Consider the following 27,318-nt stretch of genomic DNA (forward strand, 5'->3'; position numbering starts at 1 on the left):
CCTAACTGATGTCTTGAGATGTTGCTTCAATATATCTCCATAATTTTCCTACCTCATGTTGCCATCTATTTTGTGAAGTGCACCAGTCCCTCCTGCAGAAAGGCGCCCCCACAACATGATGCTGCCACCCCGTGCTTTACGGTTAGGATGGTGTTCTTCGGCTTGCAAGCGTCCCCCTTTTTCCTCCAAACATAACGATGGTCATTATGGCCAAACAGTTTTATTTTTGTTTCATCAGACCAGAGGACATTTCTCCAAAAAGTACGATCTTTATCCCCATGTGCAGTTGCAAACCGTAGTCTGGCTTTTTTTATGCCTGTTTTGGAGCAGTGGCCTCTTCCTTGATGAGCGGCCTTTCAGGTTATGTCGATATAGGACTCGTTTTACTGTGGATATAGATACTTTTGTACCCGTTTCCTCCAGCATCTTCAAAAGGTCCTTTGCTGTTGTTCTGGGTTTGATTTGCACTTTTCGCACCAAAGTACGCTCAAGTTTATGAGACAGAACGCGTCTCCTTCCTGAGCGGTATGACGGCTCCGTGGTCCCATGGTCAACCAGCTTCATTTGAGTACTCCCGAGTGGCGCAGCGGTCTAAGGCACTGCCTCTCACTGTGTGTGTTGTGCAAGAGGTGTCACTACAGGCCATGACTGGGAGTCACATAGGGTGGTGCACAATTGGTCCAGCGTCATCTGGGTTTGGCCAGAGTAGGCCATCATTGTAAATACAAATTTGTTCTTAACTGACTTGCCTAGTTAAATAAAGGTTTGATTTTAATAAATAAAAATGTATACAAATTTTGAAAAAAGTGAGCTGCGTCACATATGCCTAAAATAGCATTTGGGGGTTGGGTTTGGGTCCAGTTCTTGCGGTAGCTAGTGGGAGTCAGACAGAAAGCCAGCAGGTGTGGGTGGGTGCGGTATGAAAAGCTATGGGAGAGGGATGAATAAATCAGTCCCGTGCAGACCTTTACTTCAGTGCTACAATAGTTAATTCAACTCGAGTATGTTTAACTTCTCCATAGGAAGCCTCTTCCTCTGTGCCATCTGTTGTCTAAAACCAAATCAGCTAACTGTTCTTCACCTGGAATCTACAATCTACAGTTGTTAGGATAAATATTGTGACAATGGCCACTCAGGCACAACATGCGATGCTGAGAGTAAGTTAGCACTGACACCCCCCGCAGATGTTCCACTCAGACGGCCTTTCAGTGTGCTCCACACACACACACACACACACCATACACTCTTACACAACACACACAGTGATAGTTTTTCACAAAGAAACCTACTGCTTGTTTTGAAATGTTCCCTGTGAGCACTCCAAGAGGACACCTAGAAGGTCAGTAGAGAACAAGAGCTCCTCTCTTCAAACATATCATTCAGAACAAAGATGTTTGTACACAATCCGAGCTGTAAACTGTCTTTAGTTTATACAGGTCCTGTCCTGACCCATTCATCTCCAGCTCCAATGCCATAAAGCATAGCAAATGTATTACATTATGCAGTAGCTATTGAGGACAGGGGCTTTTACCTTTCCCTTATTGTTGAGAAAGTGATGCGTACACAATATAATATTCATCTAGTAGGATTCAAACTAATCCTGTTATAGGCTCTATTTTCACTCAGGTGTGACCTGAGCAACCAACTGATGCCTGTTGTGTCCAGTTGCATGTGTGTGTGAGTGCGTGCGTGAGTGCGTGAGTGCATGTGTGTCCATTGTCATACCTTGCCTGACGGCGAGCGTGGTGGTGTAGACCAGGAATAGCAGGATGTAGTTGAGAAAGCTCTGGAACACGGGCGTGTTGGCGTGGTAATCATCAGCCAGGTACTTGCTGGTCAGCCCGATGCCACAGATGAGCAGAGACAGGACCTGGCCCAGAGCCAGTGTTACTAGAAGTTCCCTGGAGAGGAGAGACAGGGAAGAAGACATTGGTACGACACATTGGTATTACAGCACAGATACTAAACCATTGGCCGGAAAGGGCATTGGAATACAACTAGTGTACTACAGTACAGTACATTCACAGCAAAAAACTCCTGTCCCTAGCTACAACAGCAGATCAACAGGTGTCCCCATCACCCACAGACCCATCTCTGCATCCCACTGACTTCCACAGAGTTGTCACCTTCTAAACTCATTATACTCAAGTCTCTCTAGCAGTGTGAGGCACATCAAGGGCTTCCAGTCTGATTTATATTAGGACAGGATTTACAAACACCCTCCATCAGCCAATGTGACACATGGCCTTGGCTCCTCTCATTCATCAACAGCTGGTTATGGACACTAAGCTTCCTCACTGAGCTTACTGTACCGTGTTGTACAGAGGATGTGTCTCAAACGACACCACATTCTCCATAACGTGCACCTCTTCTGGCCAATGACATCCTCCTTTATTCCTATATGCTGCTCTACTTTTTGAAATAAATGCCCTATTCCCTATGGAGCCCTTTTTTTGGGCCCAGGCCTGATCACACCCAACCTCTCAGGCCACTTGTGGAATCTTTCTATTTGATAGTATTTGTAGTAAAATACAATCGTGGGAGCTGTCAGTTCTGCCTCAGCTGGAAGAAAGAGCTGTCAATCAAGTCTAAACCCCCCCCCAGAGAGAGCACATACCAAATCAGCCCCATTCGCTGCTCCCTCTACACCTACACACTGGCACCGTGACAGGGGAGAACACGCATTGGCACACATACGCTGGAAGAGCCAAATGCAGAGCGACTCCAGCGCAATATCTTTAAATATCTGAATATTCAGTACAGAGCTGTAGTAAAGGACCAACAAACAGGCACACACTCAAGCAAGTCAAGAGATTATTATTTCTTCCATTTACGCTCAGTTCATCAAAAATCAAATTAGTAATGCCTGGGAAATAATAGCAAGTGTGTGTGTGTGTGTCCTTATAGAGGAAAAGGTCAAAGGCCAGTGTTTGAAACAAGGTACACAATAATATGACACAAGCACAGGCATGAAGAGGTAAACCAGACAGATGCATGGCGAGCTCGGGGAAACCAATTAGATCCAATATTAGCCCTGGAGCCTGGACTGATCTTTCAGCTGGAGGGAATTAGTATGCAAAGCTTTCAGTGGCAAAGACAAGTTATTAACAAACTGAGACGAAACAGTATAAAGGATAAATAGCCACAACAGTGACCTGACCTGAGTGTTTCCTTTTAGGGAATATTCCAAGGTACTGCTTATGAGATACACTACAGGTGGTGTTGACACAGTATCGAAAGACTAAACTTGCCTGTAGTGATATTATTTTCCTTAAAAATCAGCTTAAACTATCTGCAGCATAAAAAAGGACAAACTACAGTTGGTAATTCACTCCTTTTAGACTGGGAAAACCCCTGGCCTTGATGGCATTCCAATATAAATGTATCAAACATTTGATTATTTATTTAAATATCCACTACTATCATGTTTTAATTATTCATATATACATGGTAAACAGTCTGACACACAAAAAGAAGGGCTGATTTCCCTCATACTGAAAATTCAATTTTGCGATCCAAAGATATTTGCAAAATGTATTGCTCATATAATTAAAAAGATCTTACCGTATATTATTCATCACGATCAGAAAGGATTCTTAAAAGGATGATATATTGAAGATAACATTAGACAATTACTATAAATAATTGAAAACTATGAGAATGCAGGGAAAGCAGGCATAATCTTTATATGAGATCTTGAGAAAGCCTAAGATAAAGTATGGCTAAAATGTATTTATAAGTACCTGGATTATTTCAACCTTGGAGAATCTTTTATGAGATGGATAAAAGTAATGTATAACACTCCTCCTATATGTAAATTATGAATAATGGTTATTTCTCTGAATTTTGAATTGTCAAGAGGTGTAAAACAAGGTTGCCCTTTATCACCATATGTGTTTGTTATGGCCATTGAATTGTTAGCTACAGAAATCAAATCCAATAATAAATCAAATCAAATCAAATTTTATTTGTCACATACACATGGTTAGCATATGTTAATGCGAGTGTAGCGAAATGCTTGTGCTTCTAGTTCCGACAATGCAGTAATAACCAACAAGTAATCTAACTAACAATTCCAAAACTACTGTCTTATACACAGTGTAAGGGGATAAAGAATATGTACATAAGGATATATGAATGAGTGATGGTACAGAGCAGCATAGGCAAGATACAGTAGATGGTATCGAGTACAGTATATACATATGAGATGAGTATGTAAACAAAGTGGCATAGTTAAAGTGGCTAGTGATACATGTATTACATAAGGATGCAGTCGATGATATAGAGTACAGTATATACGTATGCATATGAGATTAATAATGTAGGGTAAGTAACATTATATAAGGTAGCATTGTTTAAAGTGGCTAGTGATATATTTACATCATTTCCCATCAATTCCCATTATTAAAGTGGCTGGAGTTGAGTCAGTGTCAGTGTGTTGGCAGCAGCCACTCAATGTTAGTGGTGGCTGTTTAACAGTCTGATGGCCTTGAGATAGAAGCTGTTTTTCAGTCTCTCGGTCCCAGCTTTGATGCACCTGTACTGATCTCGCCTTTTGGATGATAGCGGGGTGAACAACCAGTGGCTCGGGTGGTTGATGTCCTTGATGATCTTTATTGCCTTCCTGTAACATTGGGTGGTGTAGGTGTCCTGGAGGGCAGGTAGTTTGCCCCCGGTGATGCGTTGTGCAGACCTCACTACCCTCTGGAGAGCCTTACGGTTGAGGGCGGAGCAGTTGCCGTACCAGGCGGTGATACAGCCCGCCAGGATGCTCTCGATTGTGCATCTGTAGAAGTTTGTGAGTGCTTTTGGTGACAAGCCGAATTTCTTCAGCCTCCCGAGGTTGAAGAGGCGCTGCTGCGCCTTCTTCACGATGCTGTCTGTGTGAGTGGACCAATTCAGTTTGTCTGTGATGTGTATGCCGAGGAACTTAAAACTTGCTACCCTCTCCACTACTGTTCCATCGATGTGGATAGGGGGGTGTTCCCTCTGCTGTTTCCTGAAGTCCACAATCATCTCCTTAGTTTTGTTGACGTTGAGTGTGAGGTTATTTTCCTGACACCACACTCCGAGGGCCCTCACCTCCTCCCTGTAGGCCGTCTCGTCGTTGTTGGTAATCAAGCCTACCACTGTTGTGTCGTCCGCAAACTTGATGATTGAGTTGGAGGCGTGCGTGGTCACGCAGTCGTGGGTGAACAGGGAGTACAGGAGAGGGCTCAGAACGCACCCTTGTGGAGCCCCAGTGTTGAGGATCAGCGGGGAGGAGATGTTGTTGCCTACCCTCACCACCTGGGGGCGGCCCGTCAGGAAGTCCAGTACCCAGTTGCACAGGGCGGGGTCGAGACCCAGGGTCTCGAGCTTGATGACGAGGTTGGAGGGTACTATGGTGTTGAATGCCGAGCTGTAGTCGATGAACAGCATTCTCACATAGGTATTCATCTTGTCCAGATGGGTCCACATCGTCTGTGGACCTATTTGGGCGGTAAGCAAATTGGAGTGGGTCTAGGGTGTCAGGTAGGGTGGAGGTGATATGGTCCTTGACTAGTCTCTCAAAGCACTTCATGATGACGGAAGTGAGTGCTACGGGGCGGTAGTCGTTTAGCTCAGTTACCTTAGCTTTCTTGGGAACAGGAACAATGGTGGCCCTCTTGAAGCATGTGGGAACAGCAGACTGGTATAGGGATTGAATGAATATGTCCGTAAACACACCGGCCAGCTGGTCTGCGCATGCTCTGAGGGCGCGGCTGGGGATGCCGTCTGGGCCTGCAGCCTTGCGAGGGTTAACACGTTTAAATGTCTTACTCACCTCGGCTGCAGTGAAGGAGAGACCGCATGTTTTCGTTGCAGGCCGTGTCAGTGGCACTGTATTGTCCTCAAAGCGGGCAAAAAAGTTATTTAGTCTGCCTGGGAGCAAGACATCCTGGTCCGTGACTGGGCTGGATTTCTTCCTAACAATTAAGGGGTTAGAAATTAATGGGTTAGAAATAAAGGTATCAATGTAAACCGACGATTGAAGTTCTCAAGTCCACAATCTTCAACCATGAACGCTCTTATTGAAGACCTGGATAATTTCTCCAGTTTATCTGGATTAAAACCCAACTGTACTGAACAAAAATACAAACCAGAAATGTTCCATACACAGAAAAATCTTATTTCTCTAAAAATGTTTCTCAGAAATGTGTTGACATCCCTATTAGTGAGCATTTCTCCTTTGCCAAGAAAAGCCATCCACCTGGTGTGGCATATCAAGAAGCTGATTAAACAGCGTGGTCATTACACAGGTGCACCTTGTGCTGGGGGCAATAAAAGGCCACTCTAAAATGTGCAGCTTTGTCACACAACAAAATGCCACATATGTCTCAAGTTTTGAGGTAGTGTGCAATTGGCATATCTATTCATGGCTCTACCGACTCCAGGAGAAGTTATGTGAGCAAAAAACATTTTGGGGGGAATTTTAGCAGCTGCTCTTCTCCAGGACAACTTACAGTAGTGAGTACATACATTTGCATACACATACTGGTCACCACTGGGAAATTGAACCCACAACCCTGGCGTTGCAACATCAACGCTCTACCAACTGAGCTACACAGGACCACAAAAAGCATTAAACCTCTCTCTGAAAGCTTTTATTATACCGAAACTGTATCTAAATCCAAACTGGTTTTCCAGTAGGCTACTAAGAGAGGCACATCCAATGTTTAAAAGGGGGCTCTATGATGTCATACAGGTGAAAACTATCAATTTCCAGTGGATTGACAATGGAACCCTGTTTAAAGTATCTTGATTTTTAAATTAAACTATACATAGTTGGCTACAATTCCAATTTTATCCTCCAGAAGAGACAGAACATACACTACATTACCAAAAGTATGTGAACACCTGCTCATCGAACATCTCATTCCAAAATCATGGGCATTAATTTGGATTTGGTCCCCCCTTTGTTGTTATAAAAGCCTCCATTCTTTTGGGAAGGCTTTCCACTAGATGTTGGAAGATTACTGCGGGGACTTGCTTCCATTCAGCCACGAGAGCATTAGTGAGGTCGGTCACTGATGTTGGCCGATTAAGCCTGGCTCGCAGTCTATGTTCCAATTCATCCCAAAGGTGTTCGATGGGGTTGAGGTCAGGGTTCTTTACAGGCTAGTTCTTCCACACCGATCTCGACAAACCACTTCTGTATGGAGGACCTCACTTTGTACATTGTCATGCTGAAACAGGAAAGAGCCTTCCCCAAACTGTTGCCACAAAGTTGGAAGCACAAAATCGTCTAGATTGTCATTGTATGCTGTAGCATTAAGATTTCCCTTCACTGAAACTAAGGGGCCTAGCTCGAACCATGAAAAACAGCCCAAGACCATTATTCCTCCTCCACCAAATGTTACAGTTGGCACTATGCATTGGGGCAGGTAGCATTCTCCTGGCATTGGCCAAACCCAGATTTAACATCGATCTGCCAGATTGGGAAACGCTATATGGAGATGTATGCTCAATACAAATGTATAACCAACTCACCGCAGCTTGTTTCAATAATAATAAAAAAGACTATACTACTCTGCTAATGACACAACATGTATATTAAATATGTTCTATAGCCCTCAGAAATAATGCATATTTTGACCAAAAACCCTAAACATCAATTACTTCATGCTCATATCTCTGTGATGAAATACAAAGCATCACAACACTCAGTCTCACCACTCCCTTATCTTGTTTACTATCAATTGATGTTTAATTAGTTTTTCAACTCTTCACGGTTTCCACGAAGGCGGCATTGATGGGTAATTCTGCGATAACAACATTATCTGATGGAGCAGAGATATCTAACTGCACTAAGCCTCTCTCTCCCCCTCCCACTCTGCAGCTAGCCTATTGGAGATAGTTTATTTTCCCATTTTCTCCCAGACACGTTTAATTACAGCCGTAGACTGTGAGCATCTCTGTGTGGAGCCCAGAGTAATGAGTAGAATCACACCACCCATATTACATTATACACCAATAAATTGCAACAAACAAATCACCTCCTCCGGCATACAAATCCCCTCTCTTACACACTCTAATTTTAATCTTCTCCTGCACAATTACTACAGTGCACAGAGTAGAGTTACAGTCAATTTAAAGTAAACATTGATGCCCCAAACTCTTCTTCAAGATCTAGATTCTACTAGGAGGAGCAGACATATTGATGAATCTGGGAGGGTGATGTAATGTTTGTTAGCTTGCATTTTTTTCAGCTGAGTCATAATGTGTACATAAACTGCTGTGTTAAACATACTGCACCGCTAGGCCATTAGCAGCTGCTGATGAGGGGATTTCAAGTCATTAAACTAATATTTGCTTAAATCTGCAAATACACAGGTAGGCCTACACGGGACTGAGAGTTCCACTCTGAACAAATAGAGCAGTACAAACTGTAGAGTATGACGGTACACACACAGTTACTGGCAGAAGTCAAACATAATTCATATCTAAAGCTTAGCTATGATATGGCCAGAAAATGGCATATTCCATACATGCATATTTATGCATGGTTTCATAGCGCCAAATACACAGAGGTAGACATTTGCATTTAGATGGAAACCAATTTGCTTTCCTCTAAGGCAATCAGAGTCAGGATTGAATATGGATGTATTTTTATTTTTGTCCAATTACTTATTGCTCCAAGTAGTATTACCTTAGTCGAGACCTAAATGAATTAGGTTTAAATCACTCAGTTTTCTCCCTCATAGAAAAGAGGCACCAATGTACCAAGTCCATATCCCTGTCAACATATTTTCCAGGAGTCCCATGTTCCCCTTTACATTCCTCTCTACAAACATAGTCCCTAATCCCGACAGAAGCAAAAGCATCCTTGAGAAACAACCACGAGCATCGCAAGTCCTTGAACAGCAAAACAAACATTGATTTAAACTCTACGCACAAAGATGACTTTTAACACTTTTAACACTTTACACTGAACATTTGGCAAAACACATTTATTGGAAGAACGGTGGAGATGCAAAGTTTGGTAACAGAATTTTGGTAAAATCCCCCAAAATTATGTGACCACGTTTTCCCCAAACTCTTAAATATCTATTCCGAATTAAGATTCAAAGATGCCTGCAGAAAGAATGGGATGTCAGGTATGACACAAAAATCTCATTTGGTTATTGAAATACAGAAAGTGAAGTGGATTTACACCCGTTAACAGAACTGCGGTAACGGAATTTCATCATAGAAATGCATAATTATGGATATCAATGTCATTCTCTTCATGGTGATGTATCCTAAATAGGTACACACATGTACCTATTCTAATCTACATTATAAACTGGGTGGTTTGAGCCCTGAATGCTGATTGGCTGACAGCCGTGGTATATCACGAGTGTGACAAAACATGTATTTTTTTACTGCTTTAATTACATTGGTAACCAGTTTGTAATAACAATAAGGCACCTTCTTATGCATCCGCGTTGCATCGTGCATAAGAACAGCCCTTAGCTGTGGTATATTGGCCATATACCACACCCCCTTGGGCCTTATTGCTTAAGTATAGACCAGGACTGTTACTTTTCTTTACTGTAGAGGTCTTCACGGGTCCAAAAAGTCAGACCATTCCGAAATGGATCCGTGGCTTTCCCACCCGACCAGATGACCCGTTCCGAAATGGATCCGTGGCTTTCCCACCCGACCAGATGACCCGTTCCGAAATGGATCCGTGGCTTTCCCACCCGACCAGATGACCCGTTCCGAAATGGATCCGTGGCTTTCCCACCCGGCCAGATAACCCATTCCGAAATGGATCCGTGGCTTTCCCACCCGACCAGATGACCCGTTCCGAAATGGATCCATGGCTTTCCCACCCGACCAGATGACCCGTTCCGAAATGGATCCGTGGCTTTCCCACCCGACCAGATGACCCGTTCCGAAATGGATCCGTGGCTTTCCCACCCGACCAGATGACCCGTTCCGAAAAGGATCCGTGGCTTTCCCACCCGACCAGATGACCCATTCCGAAAAAGTGCCGTGGAAAAAGAGAGAGAGAAAGAAATTTCAGACCGGGTGCTGCCAGTGCCATCAATAAACAAGCGATATTGGCCAAACAATCTAGTTGCGTGTCCTTACAAACTACCTATAACAAATGACGATGTGTAGCATATACAAAACCTTATAACCTACTGTTTTATTGGCTTTTACTTTCCTAAAACAATAATCGTCCACCTCACGGTTCAACTGTCGGAGATTTGAGCACTAAATGCATCAGGGCACTGCAAGCTCATAGCCTAAAGGCTATGATTTGACTATTTCAAATATGAAAGGAAGAGAAGCCTATGCCAACCCCAGAGTGACCAAGAGAAAGATAGAGATATGCCAGCGCCATGTTACCAACACCGACATGCATTTCTTCATACATGTCAGGCTACTACTGCTATAGAGATACAGTGCATTCGGAAAGTATTCAGACCCCTTCACTTTTCCCACATTTTGTTATGTTACAGCCTTATTCTAAAATGTAAAAAAAAAACTGAAATATCACATTTACATAATTATTCAGACCCTTTACTCAGTACTTTGTTGAAGCACCTTTGGCAGCGATTATAGCCGCTGAAAAACACTCCCACAGCATGATGCTGCCACCACCATGCCTCACCATAGGGATGGTATTGGCCAGGTGATGACCTGTGCCTGGTTTCCTCCAGACGTGAAGCTTGGCATTCAGATCAAGGAGTTCAATCTTAATTTCATCAGACCTGAGAATATTGTTTCTCATGATCTGAGAGTCCTTCAGGTGCCTTTTGTCAAACTCCAAGTAGGCTGTCATGTACCTTTTAATGAGTGGTTTCCGTCTGGCCACTCTACCATAAAAGGCCTGATTGGTGAAGTGGTGCATAGATGGGTGTCCTTCTGGCAGGCTCTCCCATCTTCACAGAGGAACTCTGGAGTTATGTCAGAGTGACCATCGGGTCCCTTGGTCGTCTCCCCGACCAAGGCCCTTCTCCCCCGATTACTCAGTTTGGCCGTGCAGCCAGCTCTAGGAAGAGTCTTGGTGGTTCCAAACTTCTTCCATTTAAGAATGATGGAGGCCACTGTGTTCTTGGGTACCTTCAATGCTGCAGAAATATTTTGGTACTCTTCCCCAGATCTGTGCCTCAACACAATCCTGTCTCAGTGCTCTAAGGACAATTCCTTCAACCTCATGGCTTGGTTTTTGCTTTGATTTGCACTGTCAACTGTGGGACCTTATATAGACAGGTGTGTTCCTTTCCAAATCATGTTCAATCAATTGAATTTACCACAGGTGGACTCTAATCAAGTTGTAGAAACATCAACAAGGATGATCAATGGAAACAAGATACACCTGAGCTAAATTTCGAGTCTCATAGGGTCTGAATACTTACTTATGTAAATAAGATATTTCTGTTAATTTTTTAATGAATTTGCAAACATTTCTATAAACCTGTTTTCACTTTGTCATTATGGGGTATTATGTGTAGATTAATGAGGGGGAAAACGAATTGCATCCATTTTAGAACAAGTGTGTGAAAAACGTGAAGGGGACCTGAATACTTTCCAAATGTAGGTGTACAAAAGGAGGCATTTTGGTACATTTTCTATCAGAATATTTTTTATAAAGATAAGCATTATATCGTTAGATTAAAGGAGTAACTCTGGTAGGCCTAAAATATTGTTCCTCACCTCAAATACAACTGTCTTCATAGGCCTGCATAGCTAAGACTACTAATAGCAAAACTACATCAAACCTTCACAAATGTTTCATACATTTATTGGGGTAATTCCAAAAGTAGGTATAAGTCAAGTCATTGTTTATAAGGAAAATACACACAGGTTATTATACTGAGGCATGAAATACAATTTTACATCTCGCCCTATAGGCCTACCGGTAATTCTATTATATTGCGGCAAACACAACATGAACTTAATTTGGCCAAAGGAAATAGCTCAGCAGACTGAAACAAAAACACTTGTTGCATAGCCTATTTCATTTTTTTATTTTAACTTTATTTAACTAGGCAAGTCAGTTAAGAACATATTCTTATCTACAATGACGGCCAACGGCAGGGGCGGCAGGGTAGCCTAGCATTGGACTAGTAACCGAAAGGTTGCAGGTTCAAATCCCCGAGCTGACAAGGTACAAAATCTGTCGTTCTGCCCCTGAACAGGCAGTTAACCCACTGTTCCTAGGCCGTCATTGAAAATAAGAATTTGTTCTTAACTGACTTGCCTAGTAAAATAAAGGTTAAAGAAAATAATAATAAAAAAAACCCGGCCAAACCAAGATGATGCTGGGCCAAATTGTGCGCCACCCTATGGGACTCCTGATCACAGCTGGTTGTGATACAGCCCAGGATTGAACCTGGGTCTGTAGTGACACCTTCAGCAGTGTGATACAGTGCCTTAGACCGCTGCGCCACATAAGCCATTTAAAGAACTGGTTGAAACCTTCAAAAGTTTTGAACAGGCTAGGCCAATAGGCATACTCAACAAATAACAGCAATAAGCTAATGCTATTTATTTTACAATAGGTTAAAAATAGGCCTAACTTCAACAAGGGTGAGTATTGGTAAAGTGGGACACTTTCTGAAAATATGCTTTCCAGAACACCTTCAACAATCATCTCATTGTCTTAACCCCCAACATGATTGTCATGCCTGCTCCCGCTCTCCCTCTCTGGCGCTCGAGAGTGCCAGGCTGCCCTTCATTACGCACACCTGTCACCATCATTACAAGCAGCTGCGCAATATTGGACTCACCTGAACTCCATTACTTTGTTGATTACCCCCTCTATATCTGTCTGCTCCTCCATTTGTTCCCTGTGTCAGCACTGATGTCATCATTTTTCTCCTGTCCAGACGCTGTTCCTGTTCTGTTCCATGTCTGTGTTTCATTAAATGTCCACTCCCTGTACCTGCTTGTCGGCTCCAGCGGCAATGATACCATTCTAAATAGCATAAGAACTTTACTAAGAAAAAAGAAACAAAACAAACACAGGATGGATGACTCTTCTTCAAACACAGGATGGATGACTCTTCTTCAAACACAGGATGGATGACTCTTCTTCAAACACAGGATGGATGACTCTTCTTCAAACACAGGATGGATGACTCTTCTTCAAACACAGGATGGATGACTCTTCTTCAAACACAGGATGGATGACTCTTCTTCAAACACAGGATGGATGACTCTTCTTCAAACACAGGATGGATGACTCTTCTTCAAACACAGGATGGATGACTCTTCTTCAAACACAGGATGGATGACTCTTCTTCAAACACAGGATGGATGACTCTTCTTCAAACACAAATTGTCCTGAGACCAAATTTTTTCAGTCGATAGTGGCAAATTGGGACTCTTTGATTGGCAAAGTGGGACACAACTCTTTATTGTAAAGAAGGACAATGAGAGAGAATGAGTCATTTAAAAATTTGTTGGATAAACTTTATTTATACAAATGAAATGGATTAAAACATTCTTTAGGTATTTTTGTGGAACATGAATAATTGTCATGTATTATTATTATTGTTTATTATCATCATCATACTTCATTTGAATTATGATGTAGCCTATATTTAATTGTATAGCCTATAAATAAAATGAACTATATCTAGGCCTATCAGCTCCACATAAAAAGACAGTTTGAACTTAATTTAGCCAACAAATGTATCAACAAAATTATACAAAACACTTTTTGTATGGCAAGAAAAAGTATGTGAAACCTGGACTCAATTACCTGGCATAAATTGGTCATAACATTTGATCACACCGTGTAAACATTGACAGTGCAGGGTGGGAGAAGTATGTGAACCCTTGGTTTTAATAACTGGTTGACCCTACATTGGCAGAAATAACCTCAACCAGAAGTTTTCTGTAATTGCAGATCAGACCTGCACAATGGTCAGGAGGAATTTTGGACCATTGTCTTTACAAAACTGTTTTAGTTCAGCAATATTCTTAGGATGTCTGGTGTGAACCTCTCTCTTGAGGTCATGCCACAGCATCTCAATCGGGTTGACGTCAGAACTCCAGAAGGTGTATTTTCTTATGTTGAAGCCAATCTGTTGTTGATTTGCTTCTGTGTTTTGGGTTATTGTCCTGCTGCATCACCCAACTTCTGTTGAGCTTCAATTGGCGGACAGATAGCCTTACATTCTCGTGTAAAATGTCTTGATAAACTTGTGAATTCATTTTTCTGTTGATGATAGCAAGCTGTCCAGGCCCTGAGGCAGTAAAGCAGTCCCAAACCATGACGCTCCTTCCACCATACTTTACAGTTGGAATGAGGTTTTGATGTTTGTGTGCTGTGCATTTTTTTCTCCACACATAGTGTTGTGTGCTCCTTCCAAACAACACAACTGTATTTTCCTCTGTCCACAGAATATTTAGCCAGTAGCGCTGTGGAACATCCAGGTGCTCTTTTACGAACTTCAGACGTGCGGCAATGTGTTTTTTGGACAGCAATGGGTTCTTCCGTGGTGTCCTCCCATGAACACCATTCTTGTTTAGTGTTTTACGTATCGTAGATCGTCAACAGAGATGTTAGCATGTTACAGAGATTTCTGTAAGTCTGTAGCTGACACTCTAGGATTCTTCTTAACCTCATTGAGCATTCTGTGCTGTGCTCTTGCAGTCATCTTTGCAGGATGGCCGCTCCTAGGGGACAGTAGCAACAGTGCTGAACTTTCTCCATTTATAGACAATTTGTCTTACTGTGGACTGATGAACATCAAGGCTTTAAGAGATACTTTTGTAACCCTTTCCAGCTTTATGCAAGTCAACAATTCTTAACCTTAGGTCTTCTGAGATCTCTTTTGTTCGAGGCATGGTTCACATCAGGCAATGCTTCTTGTGAATAGCAAACTCACATTTTGTAAATGTTTTTTTTTATAGGAAGGGCATCTCTAACCAACATATCCAATCTAGTCTCATTGATTGGACTCCAGGTTAGCTGACTCCTGACTCCAATTAGCTTTTGGAGAAGTCATTAGCCTAGGGGTTCACATACTTTTTCCAACCTACACTGTGAATGTATAAATTATGTATTCAATATAGACAAGAAAACTACAATAATTTGTGTGTTATTAGTTTAAGCACACTGTGTTTGTCCATGACAAATGTATGCAGAAATTCCAATTTATGCAGGTAATTCCAAAGGGTTCACATTCTTCTTCTTGCCACTGTATATAAAGAACTGGTTTAGATTCTTAAATAGGCCTACAATAATAATAATAACAATATACAGTAATAATAATGATAAAACAAATTATAATAAATATGATACAAATATACATATGCACCAACATTCTTCTCATCTTTGTACTGTAAAACGTGTCCCTGAGGACATTCCCCTTGTAGGCTTCTTTTCATTATACTCTTTCTCCTCTAACTTGAATTTTACTTCAATGAAAAAGGCCTCCATCCTCGCAATCAACAGAAGCCTTGTTCGGTTGAGGCTCCTTTCACTCGCCGCTCTTTCTCGCCTCAACAGCAGGCACACGTGATGTGAGCAGCCGGAACCAGTTTCAGCTGGACATAAGCTATACGTTTTATTGAATTGCAAATTGGCTAACACATATAACAAGCTCAGTTCTCAGTCTTAGAGGACGGGTCCAAATCGGGTCCAGTCAATAAATTAATTTTAATAGCACATACCCGAGACTCGTGGTAATTATATCAGGACTCTGTTGGACCCGTGAAGACCACTACTGTAATGTACTCTACTGTACTGTGCTTTCTAAACTTGTGGAACATAGACGTCTATGATTGGTTCAGATTTGGACCGATCCGGACTGGCCCAAATCTGAACCAATCACAGTGGACGTAACAGGACCAAAAAACAACTTCTGTGGACGTTGAAGTGAAGGCCAGGGCAAACTGACCAAATTTCAAATACTTCTCAACGTCCATGGCTGTCCGGTGTTGGTCGGTACTCAGTGAGTGAGGATGCTGGTTACACTAAATGGAAAGAGAGGGGGCTCATGGGTAGGTGTCAGTAAGAGCTGGGAGAGGTGTCATTAACTGGAGAGTGAAGCGAGAGAGAGAGGGAGGGGTTGTCCAGACTTTTCCCACTATCACTTTGACCACCAGATGACAGTAAGAGAACCAAAACAGTAATTAGCTGAACATAACAATATGCCAGTGGAAGGGAGGACAGTAGCAGGTGACCAAACTGTGGTTTGTGACTACTATGATTTAAATTGTAGCCAAATCATTTGCAGAAATTCCATTACCGGTTTGGTTACCGGTTTTAAAAAATGTAATAATTAATATCATTAAAAACAGTAAAAACACTATAACTAATTAATAGGTCTACCTTTACTTGTTACTTCTGTGAACGTTCATTATCCTCCCTCCTCATGGGGGTGAGAAATTAGAAAAAATCTTAAAGACGTGGGTTTTTGGTAATGGAATTTCAAGGCACAAGGCAATGTTTCTTAAACTTACAGAAGGCCGCCATTTTTTTTCCTGAACTAAATATAAGTGTTGGTATTAGTTGGCAGGGGTCTTTACTTCAACTTTATTGTGTTTTGAAGTATTTCTAATACATTTTAAGACTATTTGACGTAGATGTTTTCTACGAGCCCTTTTCCATCTGCTTGATAACAAATCCAAGCCCTTGTTTATTCAACATTTTAGGATGGAAAATGGTTGAACAATTTCTAGGCTGTAAGTCTTAATTCCCCCCCCAAAAAATAGAGACTTATCTTTCTTTTCACACCCAATAAGACAATGAAATGACCAACTATGATCACACAGACGAGTGAGGTAGAGAAATGTGGCCAAACATAGATAAAGTGATATACAGTCTATGGTGGGCAATGCCAAACACTCCAAATATAACTGTAATGTGGTAAAAACATAGTGGCAGCTAGAATGATCAGGAAGTCCATCTCACAAAAAATGTGAGCAACTTCCATTTCCAACCATTTTCTGGTTACAGCATGACTACCTGTATGCGCGATGCCAGGAGCCAGCCATGGTGAGTGGTGGTAGTGGGAGCATGCTGCTCTTCTCAAGGGCAGGGCAGAGAGCTCCAGTCGAACTGGCCATCTTTTGAGAAGGGGGATGAAAATAACAAAGGACAATAAGGAAGCCTAGAGGACACACTGAATCAGCTAAGTTAGCCAGATAGGAGAGGGAGGCATGGGATCACAATATACGAAAGTGAAAACTCAGGATGCTACGGCTGCTTCTACACCCAAAAGCAGTGTTAGAGACTTTTAAAGAGTGACTGCCTTTAAAAAGCAACAAAGCCCCCTGTAAAACGACCTATGTAGCATCGATATGAGTCCGAAAAATTCTAGTGTCAAAATTGACTACAAAGTTAAATAGGATAATTTTGGTCATAAAGTCAGTCTCGTCTAAAACTGGGTTTGGAACATCCAGGTCACAACAGGTAAATGAAGGTTGGATTTGGATTTGGATTTTGGATTTAGGATGTCCCTTTGCCCACTAACATGGGGTGAACAACTGCAGTGATCGCTCTCTATCCAATAGCATAGACAGTGATACAGACCTCCGACTGTTTACATAAGGCAACATGTCACACGTTTTTTTTACTTGAGAAATACTGCACCAAACACCTTAGTTAGATGTCAAATTGCAAAACTAAAACATCCAATGAGTAGCAGAAAAAAAAACACGCGCCAATCTGCGTGTTCAGTAGCTCTTTATGGACTATCCCAGACTTACTGCTGATGTTTAACACCTACCCTATCACTGTATTATGTAGTCAGTTTAGTACCGACGATGACGCAGCATGCTTTTAACCCAATACAACAATACACTGAAAAGAATAACCTATGCTGATGTCAGTCATATTCATACAAATCATGTAATACAATAAGAACATAAATGTCTTTATCTGAGAAACAACATTTTCCAGCAAAACTTTACTCTGATTCCTAAGGGTAATTGATTTATAGAACACACGCAGACAGAGAGAGAGAGAGAGAAGCCATTTTTTATGGATTTAACATGGGATGTAAATTACGTTTCTTCAAATAATTTCAATGTTCTGTGTTCTGACAATGACCCTGTCTGCGTTACAAAGATAAGTGCAAGAGCATATGAAAGAAATAAAAAGCCAGTCATTTCAGGTGGATTTGATGGAACGGTATGAGACGACAAAGGAAGGAGGTCAGGGGCATTTGAAAATGATTTCTATTGAATGAAATCCCATCTAATATTCAGCAAAACATTATGTTTTCTGTGAAATGTTATTACGAGAGGGTGCATGTCATTAAGAAAATAGCTACCTCTCTTAAAAACAGCAATTACACTTACATTAGCGAATGGGAATTTCAAGTGATTCACCCTGGCCTTTCCCTGAATCAAATTTAGAGGCAACAAAAGTTCATTACTGTGCACCTCCAGCCCCAGAGAAGCCCCCAACCCTAACTCCATCCCAAAGAACCCTCCAGCACCAGCCCTATCCTAGAGAAGCCTCCAGCACCAGCCCTATCCCAGAGATCTCCAGCACCAGCCCTATCCCAGAGAAGCCTCCAGGACAAGCCCTATCCCAGAGAACCCTCCAGCACCAGCCCTATCCCAGAGAAGCCTCCAGCACCAGCCCTATCCCAGAGAAGCCTCCAGCACCAGCCCTATCCCAGAGATCTCCAGCACCAGCCCTATCCCAGAGAAGCCTCCAGGACAAGCCCTATCCCAGAGAAGCTTCCAGGACAAGCCCTATCCCAGAGAAGCCCCCAACCCTAACTCCATCCCAAAGAATTCTCCAGCACCAGCCCTATCCTAGAGATCTCCAGCACCAGCCCTATCCCAGAGAAGCCCCCAGGACAAGCCCTAACCCAGAGAAGCCTCCAGCACCAGCCCTATCCCAAAGAACCCTCCAGCACCAGCCCTATCCCAGAGAAGCCTCCAGGACAAGCCCTATCCCAGAGAAGCCTCCAGGACAAGCCCTATCCCAGAGAAGCCTCCAGCACCAGCCCTATCCCAGAGAAGCCTCCAGGACAAGCCCTATCCCAGAGAAGCCTCCAGGACAAGCCCTATCCCAGAGAAGCCGCCAACCCTAACTCCATCCCAAAGAACCCTCCAGCACCAGCCCTATCCCAGAGAGCCTCCAGCACCAGCCCTATCCCAGAGATCTCCAGCACCAGCCCTATCCCAGAGAAGCCCCCAGGACAAGCCCTATCCCAGAGAACCCTCCAGCACCAGCCCTATCCCAGAGAGCCTCCAGCACCAGCCCTATCCCAGAGATCTCCAGCACCAGCCCTATCCCAGAGAAGCCCCCAGGACAAGCCCTATCCCAGAGAAGCCCCCAGGACAAGCCCTATCCCAGAGAAGCCTCCAGCCCCAGCCCCAGCACCAGCTGCAACACTAGCTCCAGCCCCAGGCCTGAGGAACTGTTCGGGGGCTGACACTGAGAGGAGAGGAAAGATGCTGTTCGGGGGCTGACACTGAGAGGAGAGGAAAGATGCTGTGTTTATAACCATTGATGTTCCTCTCACCATCCCTCCCTCACTACCTCTCCTCCATACCCAGGCCTCTCACCATCAGGGATGTGTGTGTCCGCCACCCTCCACTTTCCTTATCTCCCACTCTCCATTCTCAAAGCCGAATCAAACACCATTTCCCCCCAAATTACTCCAGTCTGCTTCGATCGGGATCAGCGTGATGACCTACAAAAGGCTCCATCTTCTTCCAGGAGTAAATATACATTGAGGCCTAATTTAATTCCCTCCCGTTCGAGACGGGCCAGAGAGAGTGGCTCCTTCTCAGTAGACACTCTGCAGAATACTGAGACACCTCCACCTCCACAGCAGGAGATGGAGCGAGAGAGAGAGAGAGAGAGAGAGAGAGAGAGAGAGAGAGAGAGAGAGAGAGAGAGAGAGAGAGATGAATGAAAGAAAGGGATGGAGAGATGAATGAAAGAAAGGAAAAGGGATGGAGAGATGAATGAAAGAAAGGGAAAGGGATGAGTCTGAAAGAAAACTGAATGCAGCGATAAAGAGAAACAAAGCAGAAGAGTGACTGTGCTTTGTACAGATTTCATCACTGTTTGCAGTGGCATGATAGCAAGTAGCATCCCAGTAAATGCCATAGATCTTTTTTTTTTACTCTGCAGTGTTCCCAGATTTGTTCCATCTCATTTCTACAGCTCACAATCAATAAAAGGAAGTTAGTGCCCGGGCACCAGCAGATACTGCAGGAAAGGTAGAGAGGAGCAATAAAATGACAGAGAGAGAGAGAGCCATCCTCCTGGGGATGAAAGGAGGGAATGTGCTACACCACCACAATTTAGCCCCCCTGCTCCAGCTCTGGTACCCAGGAAGGCGTCCTCAGAGTGGGGTAGCTCACATCCACCACAGCGGCTATAGCATGGGTGTCACCGCAGACACGTCTAAAACAGAATTATACAGGGGGGGGGGGGGCGTGAACGATGGTTTAATCAGAACTAGGTCACCTCCCACTGGAGACTGCCAGCTTACTCCATTCTCATTTGCACAGATAAATGTTTCTGGGAACAAAACTGCATTCAATGGACTTGCGTAATGGATGGGTAAATACCATATGAAGCAGATGATAGTCCTGTGCTAGCTGTGCTACAGTAGCAGCAGCTCCCTTATGGCTGCTCGCCATTTCCCTGCCTGGCTGTCCAGGGTGGGGCTGGGGAGCAGAGCAGACAGGGAAAGGGAAAGGAGGATACCTAGTCAGCTGTACAACTGAATGCCTTCAACTGAAATGTGTCGGCTGGGGTGGGGTGGGGGTAGGGGTGGGGGTAGGGGTGGCAGTAGAGGGTACCATCTGGCCAGCAGCAGAAGGACCCCTAGGGAGAGGCCTGGTCCACACCCTTACAACTTGCCCCCTACACACACACACACACACACACACAGAGTAGGTCAGCGAGTGGTGATTATCTAAGGAGATAATGACTGTGCTAAACACACACTGATGGTGCTGTGACCCCTGCTGGCCTGTCCTGTCTGCACTGCTGTCTGGGCTCCCTGTGATGAAGAGTCCTTGGTCCAGCTCCCTACACTGGTGACTCACTCTGTCCCTCTCCACCTCTCTCACTCTCTCTCTAATTACATCGCTAACCCTTCTAAAAAACCTTTCTCTGCATCATGGCGTTGTGTTTCATGTCTGCTCATCATCAAGCTGGAGGCCCTGGGTCTCAACCCCGCCCTGTGCAGCTGGGTCCTGGACTTTCGGACGGGCCGCCCCCCAGGTGGTGAAGGTAGGAAACAACATCTCCACTTCGCTGACCCTCAACACTGGGGCCCCACAAGGGTGTGTGCTCAGCCCTCTCCTGTACTCCTTGTTCACCCACGACTGCGTGGCCATGCACGCCTCCAACTCAATCATCAAGTTTGCAGACGACACAACAGTAGTAGGCCTGATCACCAACAACGACGAGGCAGCCAAAAGGGAGGAGGTGAGGGCTCTCGGAGTGTGGTGTCAGGAAAACAACCTCTCACTCAATATCAACAAAACAAAGGAGATGATTGTGGACTTCAGGAAACAGCAGAGGGAGCAGCCCCCCCCCCCCCCCCCCATCCACATCGAAGAGCAAGCAGTGGAGAAGGTGGAAAGTGTTAAGTTCCTCGGCGTACACATCACAGACAAACTGAAACGGTCCACCCACATAGGAGGCTGAAGAAATTTGGCTTGTCACCCAAAACCTTGGCAAACTTTTACAGAAACACGATCAAGAGCATCCTGTCGGGCTGTATCACCGCCTGGTACGGCAACTGCACCACCCTCAACCGCAAGACTCTCCAGAGGGTGGTGCGGTCTGCACAACGCATCACCGGGGGCAAACTACCTGCCCTACATGACACCTTCAACACCCGATGTCACAGGAAGGTAAAAAAGATCATCAAGGACAATAACCACCCGAGCCACTACCTGTTCACCCCGTTATCATCCAGAAGGCGAGGTCAGTACAGGTGCATCAAAGCTGGGACCGAGAGACTGAAAAACAGCTTCTATCTCAAGGCCATCAGACTGCTAAACAGCCATCACTAACTCAGAGAGCCTGCTGCCTACATTGAGACCCAATCACTGGACACTAATAAATGGATCACTAGTCACTTTAAACAAAGCCACTTTAAATAATGCTACTTTAATAATGTTTACATATCTTACATTACACATATATATACTGTATTTTATACCATCTACTGCACCTTGCCTATGCAGCTCGGCCATCGCTATATACATCCATATACATATTCTCATTCACCCCTTTAGATTTGTGTGTATTAGGTAGTTGTTGGGGAATTGTTAGATTACTTGTTAGATATCACTGCACTGTCGGAACTAGAAGCACGAGCATTTCGCTACACTCACATTAACATCTGCTAACCATTGTGTATGTGACCAATGGCATTTGATTTGATTTGACTTAAATACCGCTTACTCAATAGATTTAATTCAACCCTTCAATGCACGGTGAGAATAATGTGTGGTTAAAAAAATGGACTGTGAGCCTGTAGCTGATGTCTTTGATAAGAGAGACCTATGTTCCTCCCTCCTGTTCCTTGGGAACAGGGCCTCTCTACCTCAGCAGGGTATCAGTCATGCTTACAGTAGCTATGTGTCAGAGGACTGTTGCCTTATTTAACTAATTGACTGAGTGGGGGATTAAGAAACTGCAAAGTGAATTTGACCAGAATAGAGACAGGAGGTTGATTCACAGTGTGGCCATTTTCATGGGGCGGCAGGGTAGCCTAGTGGTTAGAGCATTGGACTAGTAACCGAAAGGTTGCAAGATCTAATCCCCGAGCTGACAAGGTACAAGTCTGTTCTGCACCTGAACAAGGCAGTTAACCCACTGTTCCTAGGCTGTCATTGAAAATAAGAATTTGTTCTTAACTGACTTGCCTAGTTAAATAAAAGTTTAAATGATCACAACTCTCTTAAGATTAAACAGGGTAATACTGTAGCATGTACTCTGACAATGACTTTTAAGAGGAAATTGACTTGCAGTATAAAGATGATTAGTTGTGACAAGATTTTGTTATTTCTGTCCAATAACATATAACCACCTCTAGCTGAATCCTGGTCTGCTCATCAAACAGTAAACTGAACTCACACCAACTTTTAAACAGCTCAACACATTAAAATATTCCTTGAAGCACAGTAATTATTGAGACAACAACATCAATTCTGGACATTAACACCATAATTGCTTGTTTAAATTCATGCTCTGAAATTATCTTTCTGCACAGTTTAATAACACCACAATATTCCTACGGGCCTGTGTGTCAGACAGTGCACTGCCTCCCTAACAGAGGACAATGATCCAGACACCATTTCCGTTCAGTGAAGTCCACCGGCACATTCCCTCACAGAGCCAGACAACGCTGCCTGTGTTCAATATGCGTGCCGGGGAGCAGTGGTCCACTGTGAAGGACTGCCTGCCGCGCCACCCCTGAATAACTCAACAGTCACTTCACAGGAACAGTGCAGCAGTCATGGAGATGAACTGCACTGTTGTCCATTAAATGTGATATGGATATGCTTAGCTCGGGCTATATCCTCTCAATAATATCAAGAAAAACAGCCCAGCATATAAAACAACATGTGTGTCGTCAACGGCTCGTCACGCTTCCTGTGTCTTCTTCCTGTTTCCGACGTAGCTAACCCATTGGGTAGGTACTGCTCATCGGTTGTCGATCAATCTTTGCAGAGATGAATGTGTTATCGGCTGTTATCTTTAATTGGTAGCTGTTTCAGTTAATTGCTTTAATAAACCCCTTGAGGGAACATGAAGAGTTCATTTGTAATGACCTTGTCAACATGACGGGTGAAGAGCATCAGTCCGAGAGGCAAACAGACAGATAGAGGCGGGCTGGGTTGAAGATATGGAGAGAGAGAGAGAGAGAGAGACAGATAGAGAGACAGATAGAGGGTCAGATAGAGGCGGGCTGGGTTGAAGAGATGGAGAGAGAGAGAGAGAGAGACAGATAGAGAGACAGATAGAGAGACAGATAGAGGCGGGCTGGGTTGAAGAGATGGAGAGAGAGAGAGAGACAGATAGAGGGTCAGATAGAGGCGGGCTGGGTTGAAGAGATGGAGAGAGAGAGAGAGAGGGAGAGAGAGAGAGAGAGAGAGAGAGAGAGACAGATAGAGAGACAGATAGAGGCGGGCTGGGTTGAAGAGATGGAGAGAGAGAGAGACAGAGAGGCGGGCTGGGTTGAAGAGATGGAGAGAGAGAGAGAGAGAGAGAGACAGATAGAGGCGGGCTGGGTTGAAGAGTTGGAGAGAGAGAGAGAGAGAGAGAGAGAGAGAGAGAGAGAGAGAGAGAGACAGAGGTGGGCTGGGTTGAAGATATGGAGAGAGAGAGAGAGAGAGAGAGAGAGAGAGAGAGACAGATAGATAGAGAGACAGATAGAGGCGGGCTGGGTTGAAGAGATGGAGAGAGAGAGAGAGAGACAGAGAGGTGGGCTGGGTTGAAGAGATGGAGAGAGAGAGAGATAGAGAGAGAGAGAGAGAGACAGATAGAGGCGGGCTGGGTTGAAGAGATGGAGAGAGAGAGAGAGAGAGAGAGAGAGACAGAGGCGGGCTGGGTTGAAGAGATGGAGAGAGAGAGAGAGACAGGGCATCCATTGACAGACGTGTTCTCCCAGTAGCACACTGATACATAACGACAGCAAACGGCACCATGAATGGCCGTCAAAAAGACATGGTTATTATTAAAAAGACGTTGAAGAGCATACCTGAAAACAGAAAAGAACAGAATGGGGACAAAAAGAAAGAGAGAGGGGGGGGGGGGATCTCTAAGGTAACACAAGCAAGGTCAATTATTCCTATTAAATGAGCATGTACCCTTTAATGGAACATTTGTTGATGAACTCAGCCCACTCCCCGAGGAGGATGTCACAAAGCACATAACATTTGACCAGAAATTCCTCATTGTTCTGTGTAGCCATAATCACACGGTCTCGATAGAAAACGAAAGAGTGAACTCTGAAAAGAGCAGTAGCAATGTAGTACCACATAGCAATGACCGGAGTAACAAGGCAGCTATTATGAAGTCGCTGAATTACGACACGACCCGCAGGACAACAGGGTGAGAAGGGGTCAATGTGTGCCATGACTTGGAGATGAATGAATATATCTCTCAGCTACAGTACGGTATTCAGTCTCAGGCTAAAAAACAGTTTGATTAAAGCGTACAGTGTTATATAGACCAACATGACTGCGAAAATCGTGCCACTAGAAACCCCCTTCAGATCAACAGCGTCAACCTCTCCAGCCCTCGATGAGAACAAAGGGCTGCTGCCTCTGGGGTCTTTTCCTTCTCTTGAACATGTCTCTTCTCTCAAAAACGAGTAATTACAAAATACAGCACCAGTCAAATGTTTTAGAACACTTACTCATTCCAGGGATTTTCTTTATTTGGACTATTTTCGACATTGTAGAATAATAGTGAAGACGTCTGAACTATGAAATAACACATATGGAATCATGTCGTAAGCAAAAAAAAAATTCAACAAATCAAAATATTTCGATTTGAGATCCTTCAAAGTAGCCACCCTTTGTCTTGATGTCAGCTTTGCGCACGCTTGGCATTCTCTCAACCAGCTTCACCTGGAATGCTTTTCCTTCACTCTGCGGTCCAACTCATCCCAAATCTCAATTGGGTTGAGGTAGGGTGATTGTGGAAGCCATGTCATCTAATACAGCACTCCATCACTCTCCTTCTTGGTTAAATAGCCCTACACAGCCTGGAGGTGTGTTTTGGGTCATTGTCCTGTTGAAAAACAAATAATAGTCCCACTAAGCGCAAACCAGATGGGACGGCGTATCGCTGCAGAATGCTGTGGTAGCCATGCTGGTTAAGTATGCCTTGAATTCTAAATAAATTACTGACAGTGTCACCAGCAAAACACCCCCACACCATCACCATGGCATCACCCACCTGTAGCACGTGCTCCAGCAGGTATATCTCTCTGGTCACCCCCAAAACCAATTATTTCTTTGGCCGCCTCTCCTTCCAGTTCTCTGCTGCCAATGACTGGAACGAACTACAAAAATCTCTGGAACTAGAAACACTTATCTCCCTCACTAGCTTTAAGCACCAACTGTCAGAGCAGCTCACAGATTACTGCACCTGTACATAGCCCACCTATGATTTAGCCCAAACAACTACCTCTTTCCCTACTGTATTTATTTTACTTATTTATTTATTTTGCTCCTTTGCACCCCATTATTTTTATTTCTACTTTGCACATTCTTCCACTGCAAATCTACCATTCCAGTGTTTTACTTGCTATATCGTATTTACTTTGCCACCATGGCCTTTTTTTTGCCTTTACCTCCCTTATCTCTCCTCATTTGCTCACTTCGTATATAGACTTGTTTATACTGTATTATTGACTGTATGTTTGTTTTACTCCATGTGTAACTCTGTGTCGTTGTATGTGTCGAACTGCTTTGCTTTATCTTGGCCAGGTCGCAATTGTAAATGAGAATTTGTTCTCAACTTGCCTACCTGGTTAAATAAAGGTGAAATAAAAATAAATAAAAATAAAATCACACCTCATACTCCATGCTTCTTGGTGGGAACCACACATGCAGAGATCATCCGTTCACCTCCTCTGCATCTCACAAAGACACGGCGGTTGGAACAAAAAAATCTCAAATTTGGACTCAGATTTCCACTGGTCTAATGTCCATTGCTTGTGTTTCTTGGCCCAAGCAAGTCTCTTCTTGTTATTGGTGTCCTTTAGTAGTGGTTTCTTAGCAGCAATTCTACCATGAAGGTCTGATTCACGCAGTCTCCCCTGAACAGTTGATGTTGAGATGTGTCTGTTACTTTAACTCTGTGAAGCATTTATTTGGGCTGCAATTTCTGAAGCTGGTAACTCTAACGAACCTATCCTCTGCAGCAGAGATAACTCTGGGTCTTCCTTTCCTGTGGCAGTCTTCATGACAGCCAGTTTCATCACAGCGCTTGATGGTTTTTGCGGCTGAACTTGAAGAAGTTTAAGTTCTTGAAATGTTCCAGATTGACTGACATTCATGTCTTAGAGTAATGATGGGCTGTCATTTCTCTTTGCTTATTTGAGCTGTTCTTGCCATAATATGGACTTGGTATTTTACCAAATAGGGCTATCTTCTGTATACCTCTCCTACAATTGTCACAACACAACTGATTGGCTCAAACGTATTAAGAAGGAAATAAATTACACAAATTAACTTTTAACAAGGCACACCTGTTAATTGAAAATGCATTCCAGGTGACTAGTTCATGAAACTGGTTGAGAGAATGCCACGAGTGTGCAAAGCTGTCATCAAGGTAAACGGTGGATACTTTGAAGAATCTCAAATATAAAACACATTTTGATTTGTTTA

The 27,318-nt window shown here is 43.6% G+C and overlaps 1 protein-coding gene across 1 annotated transcript in view; it reads right to left on the reverse strand.

Moving 5' to 3' along the window:
* The window catches only part of slc35f1 (solute carrier family 35 member F1), a 122,712-nt gene that overhangs the window by 66,998 nt on the left and 28,396 nt on the right, over positions 1 to 27,318 (reverse strand). Inside the window, exon 2 of the mRNA XM_020454678.2 lies at positions 1,726 to 1,901. Coding sequence (XP_020310267.1) covers positions 1,726 to 1,901 — 176 coding nt within the window. The remainder of the gene's footprint in view (positions 1 to 1,725; positions 1,902 to 27,318) is intronic.

Source organism: Oncorhynchus kisutch, linkage group LG21 (genome assembly GCF_002021735.2).
Source record: "Oncorhynchus kisutch isolate 150728-3 linkage group LG21, Okis_V2, whole genome shotgun sequence".
NCBI classification, from domain to species: Eukaryota; Metazoa; Chordata; class Actinopteri; order Salmoniformes; family Salmonidae; genus Oncorhynchus; species Oncorhynchus kisutch.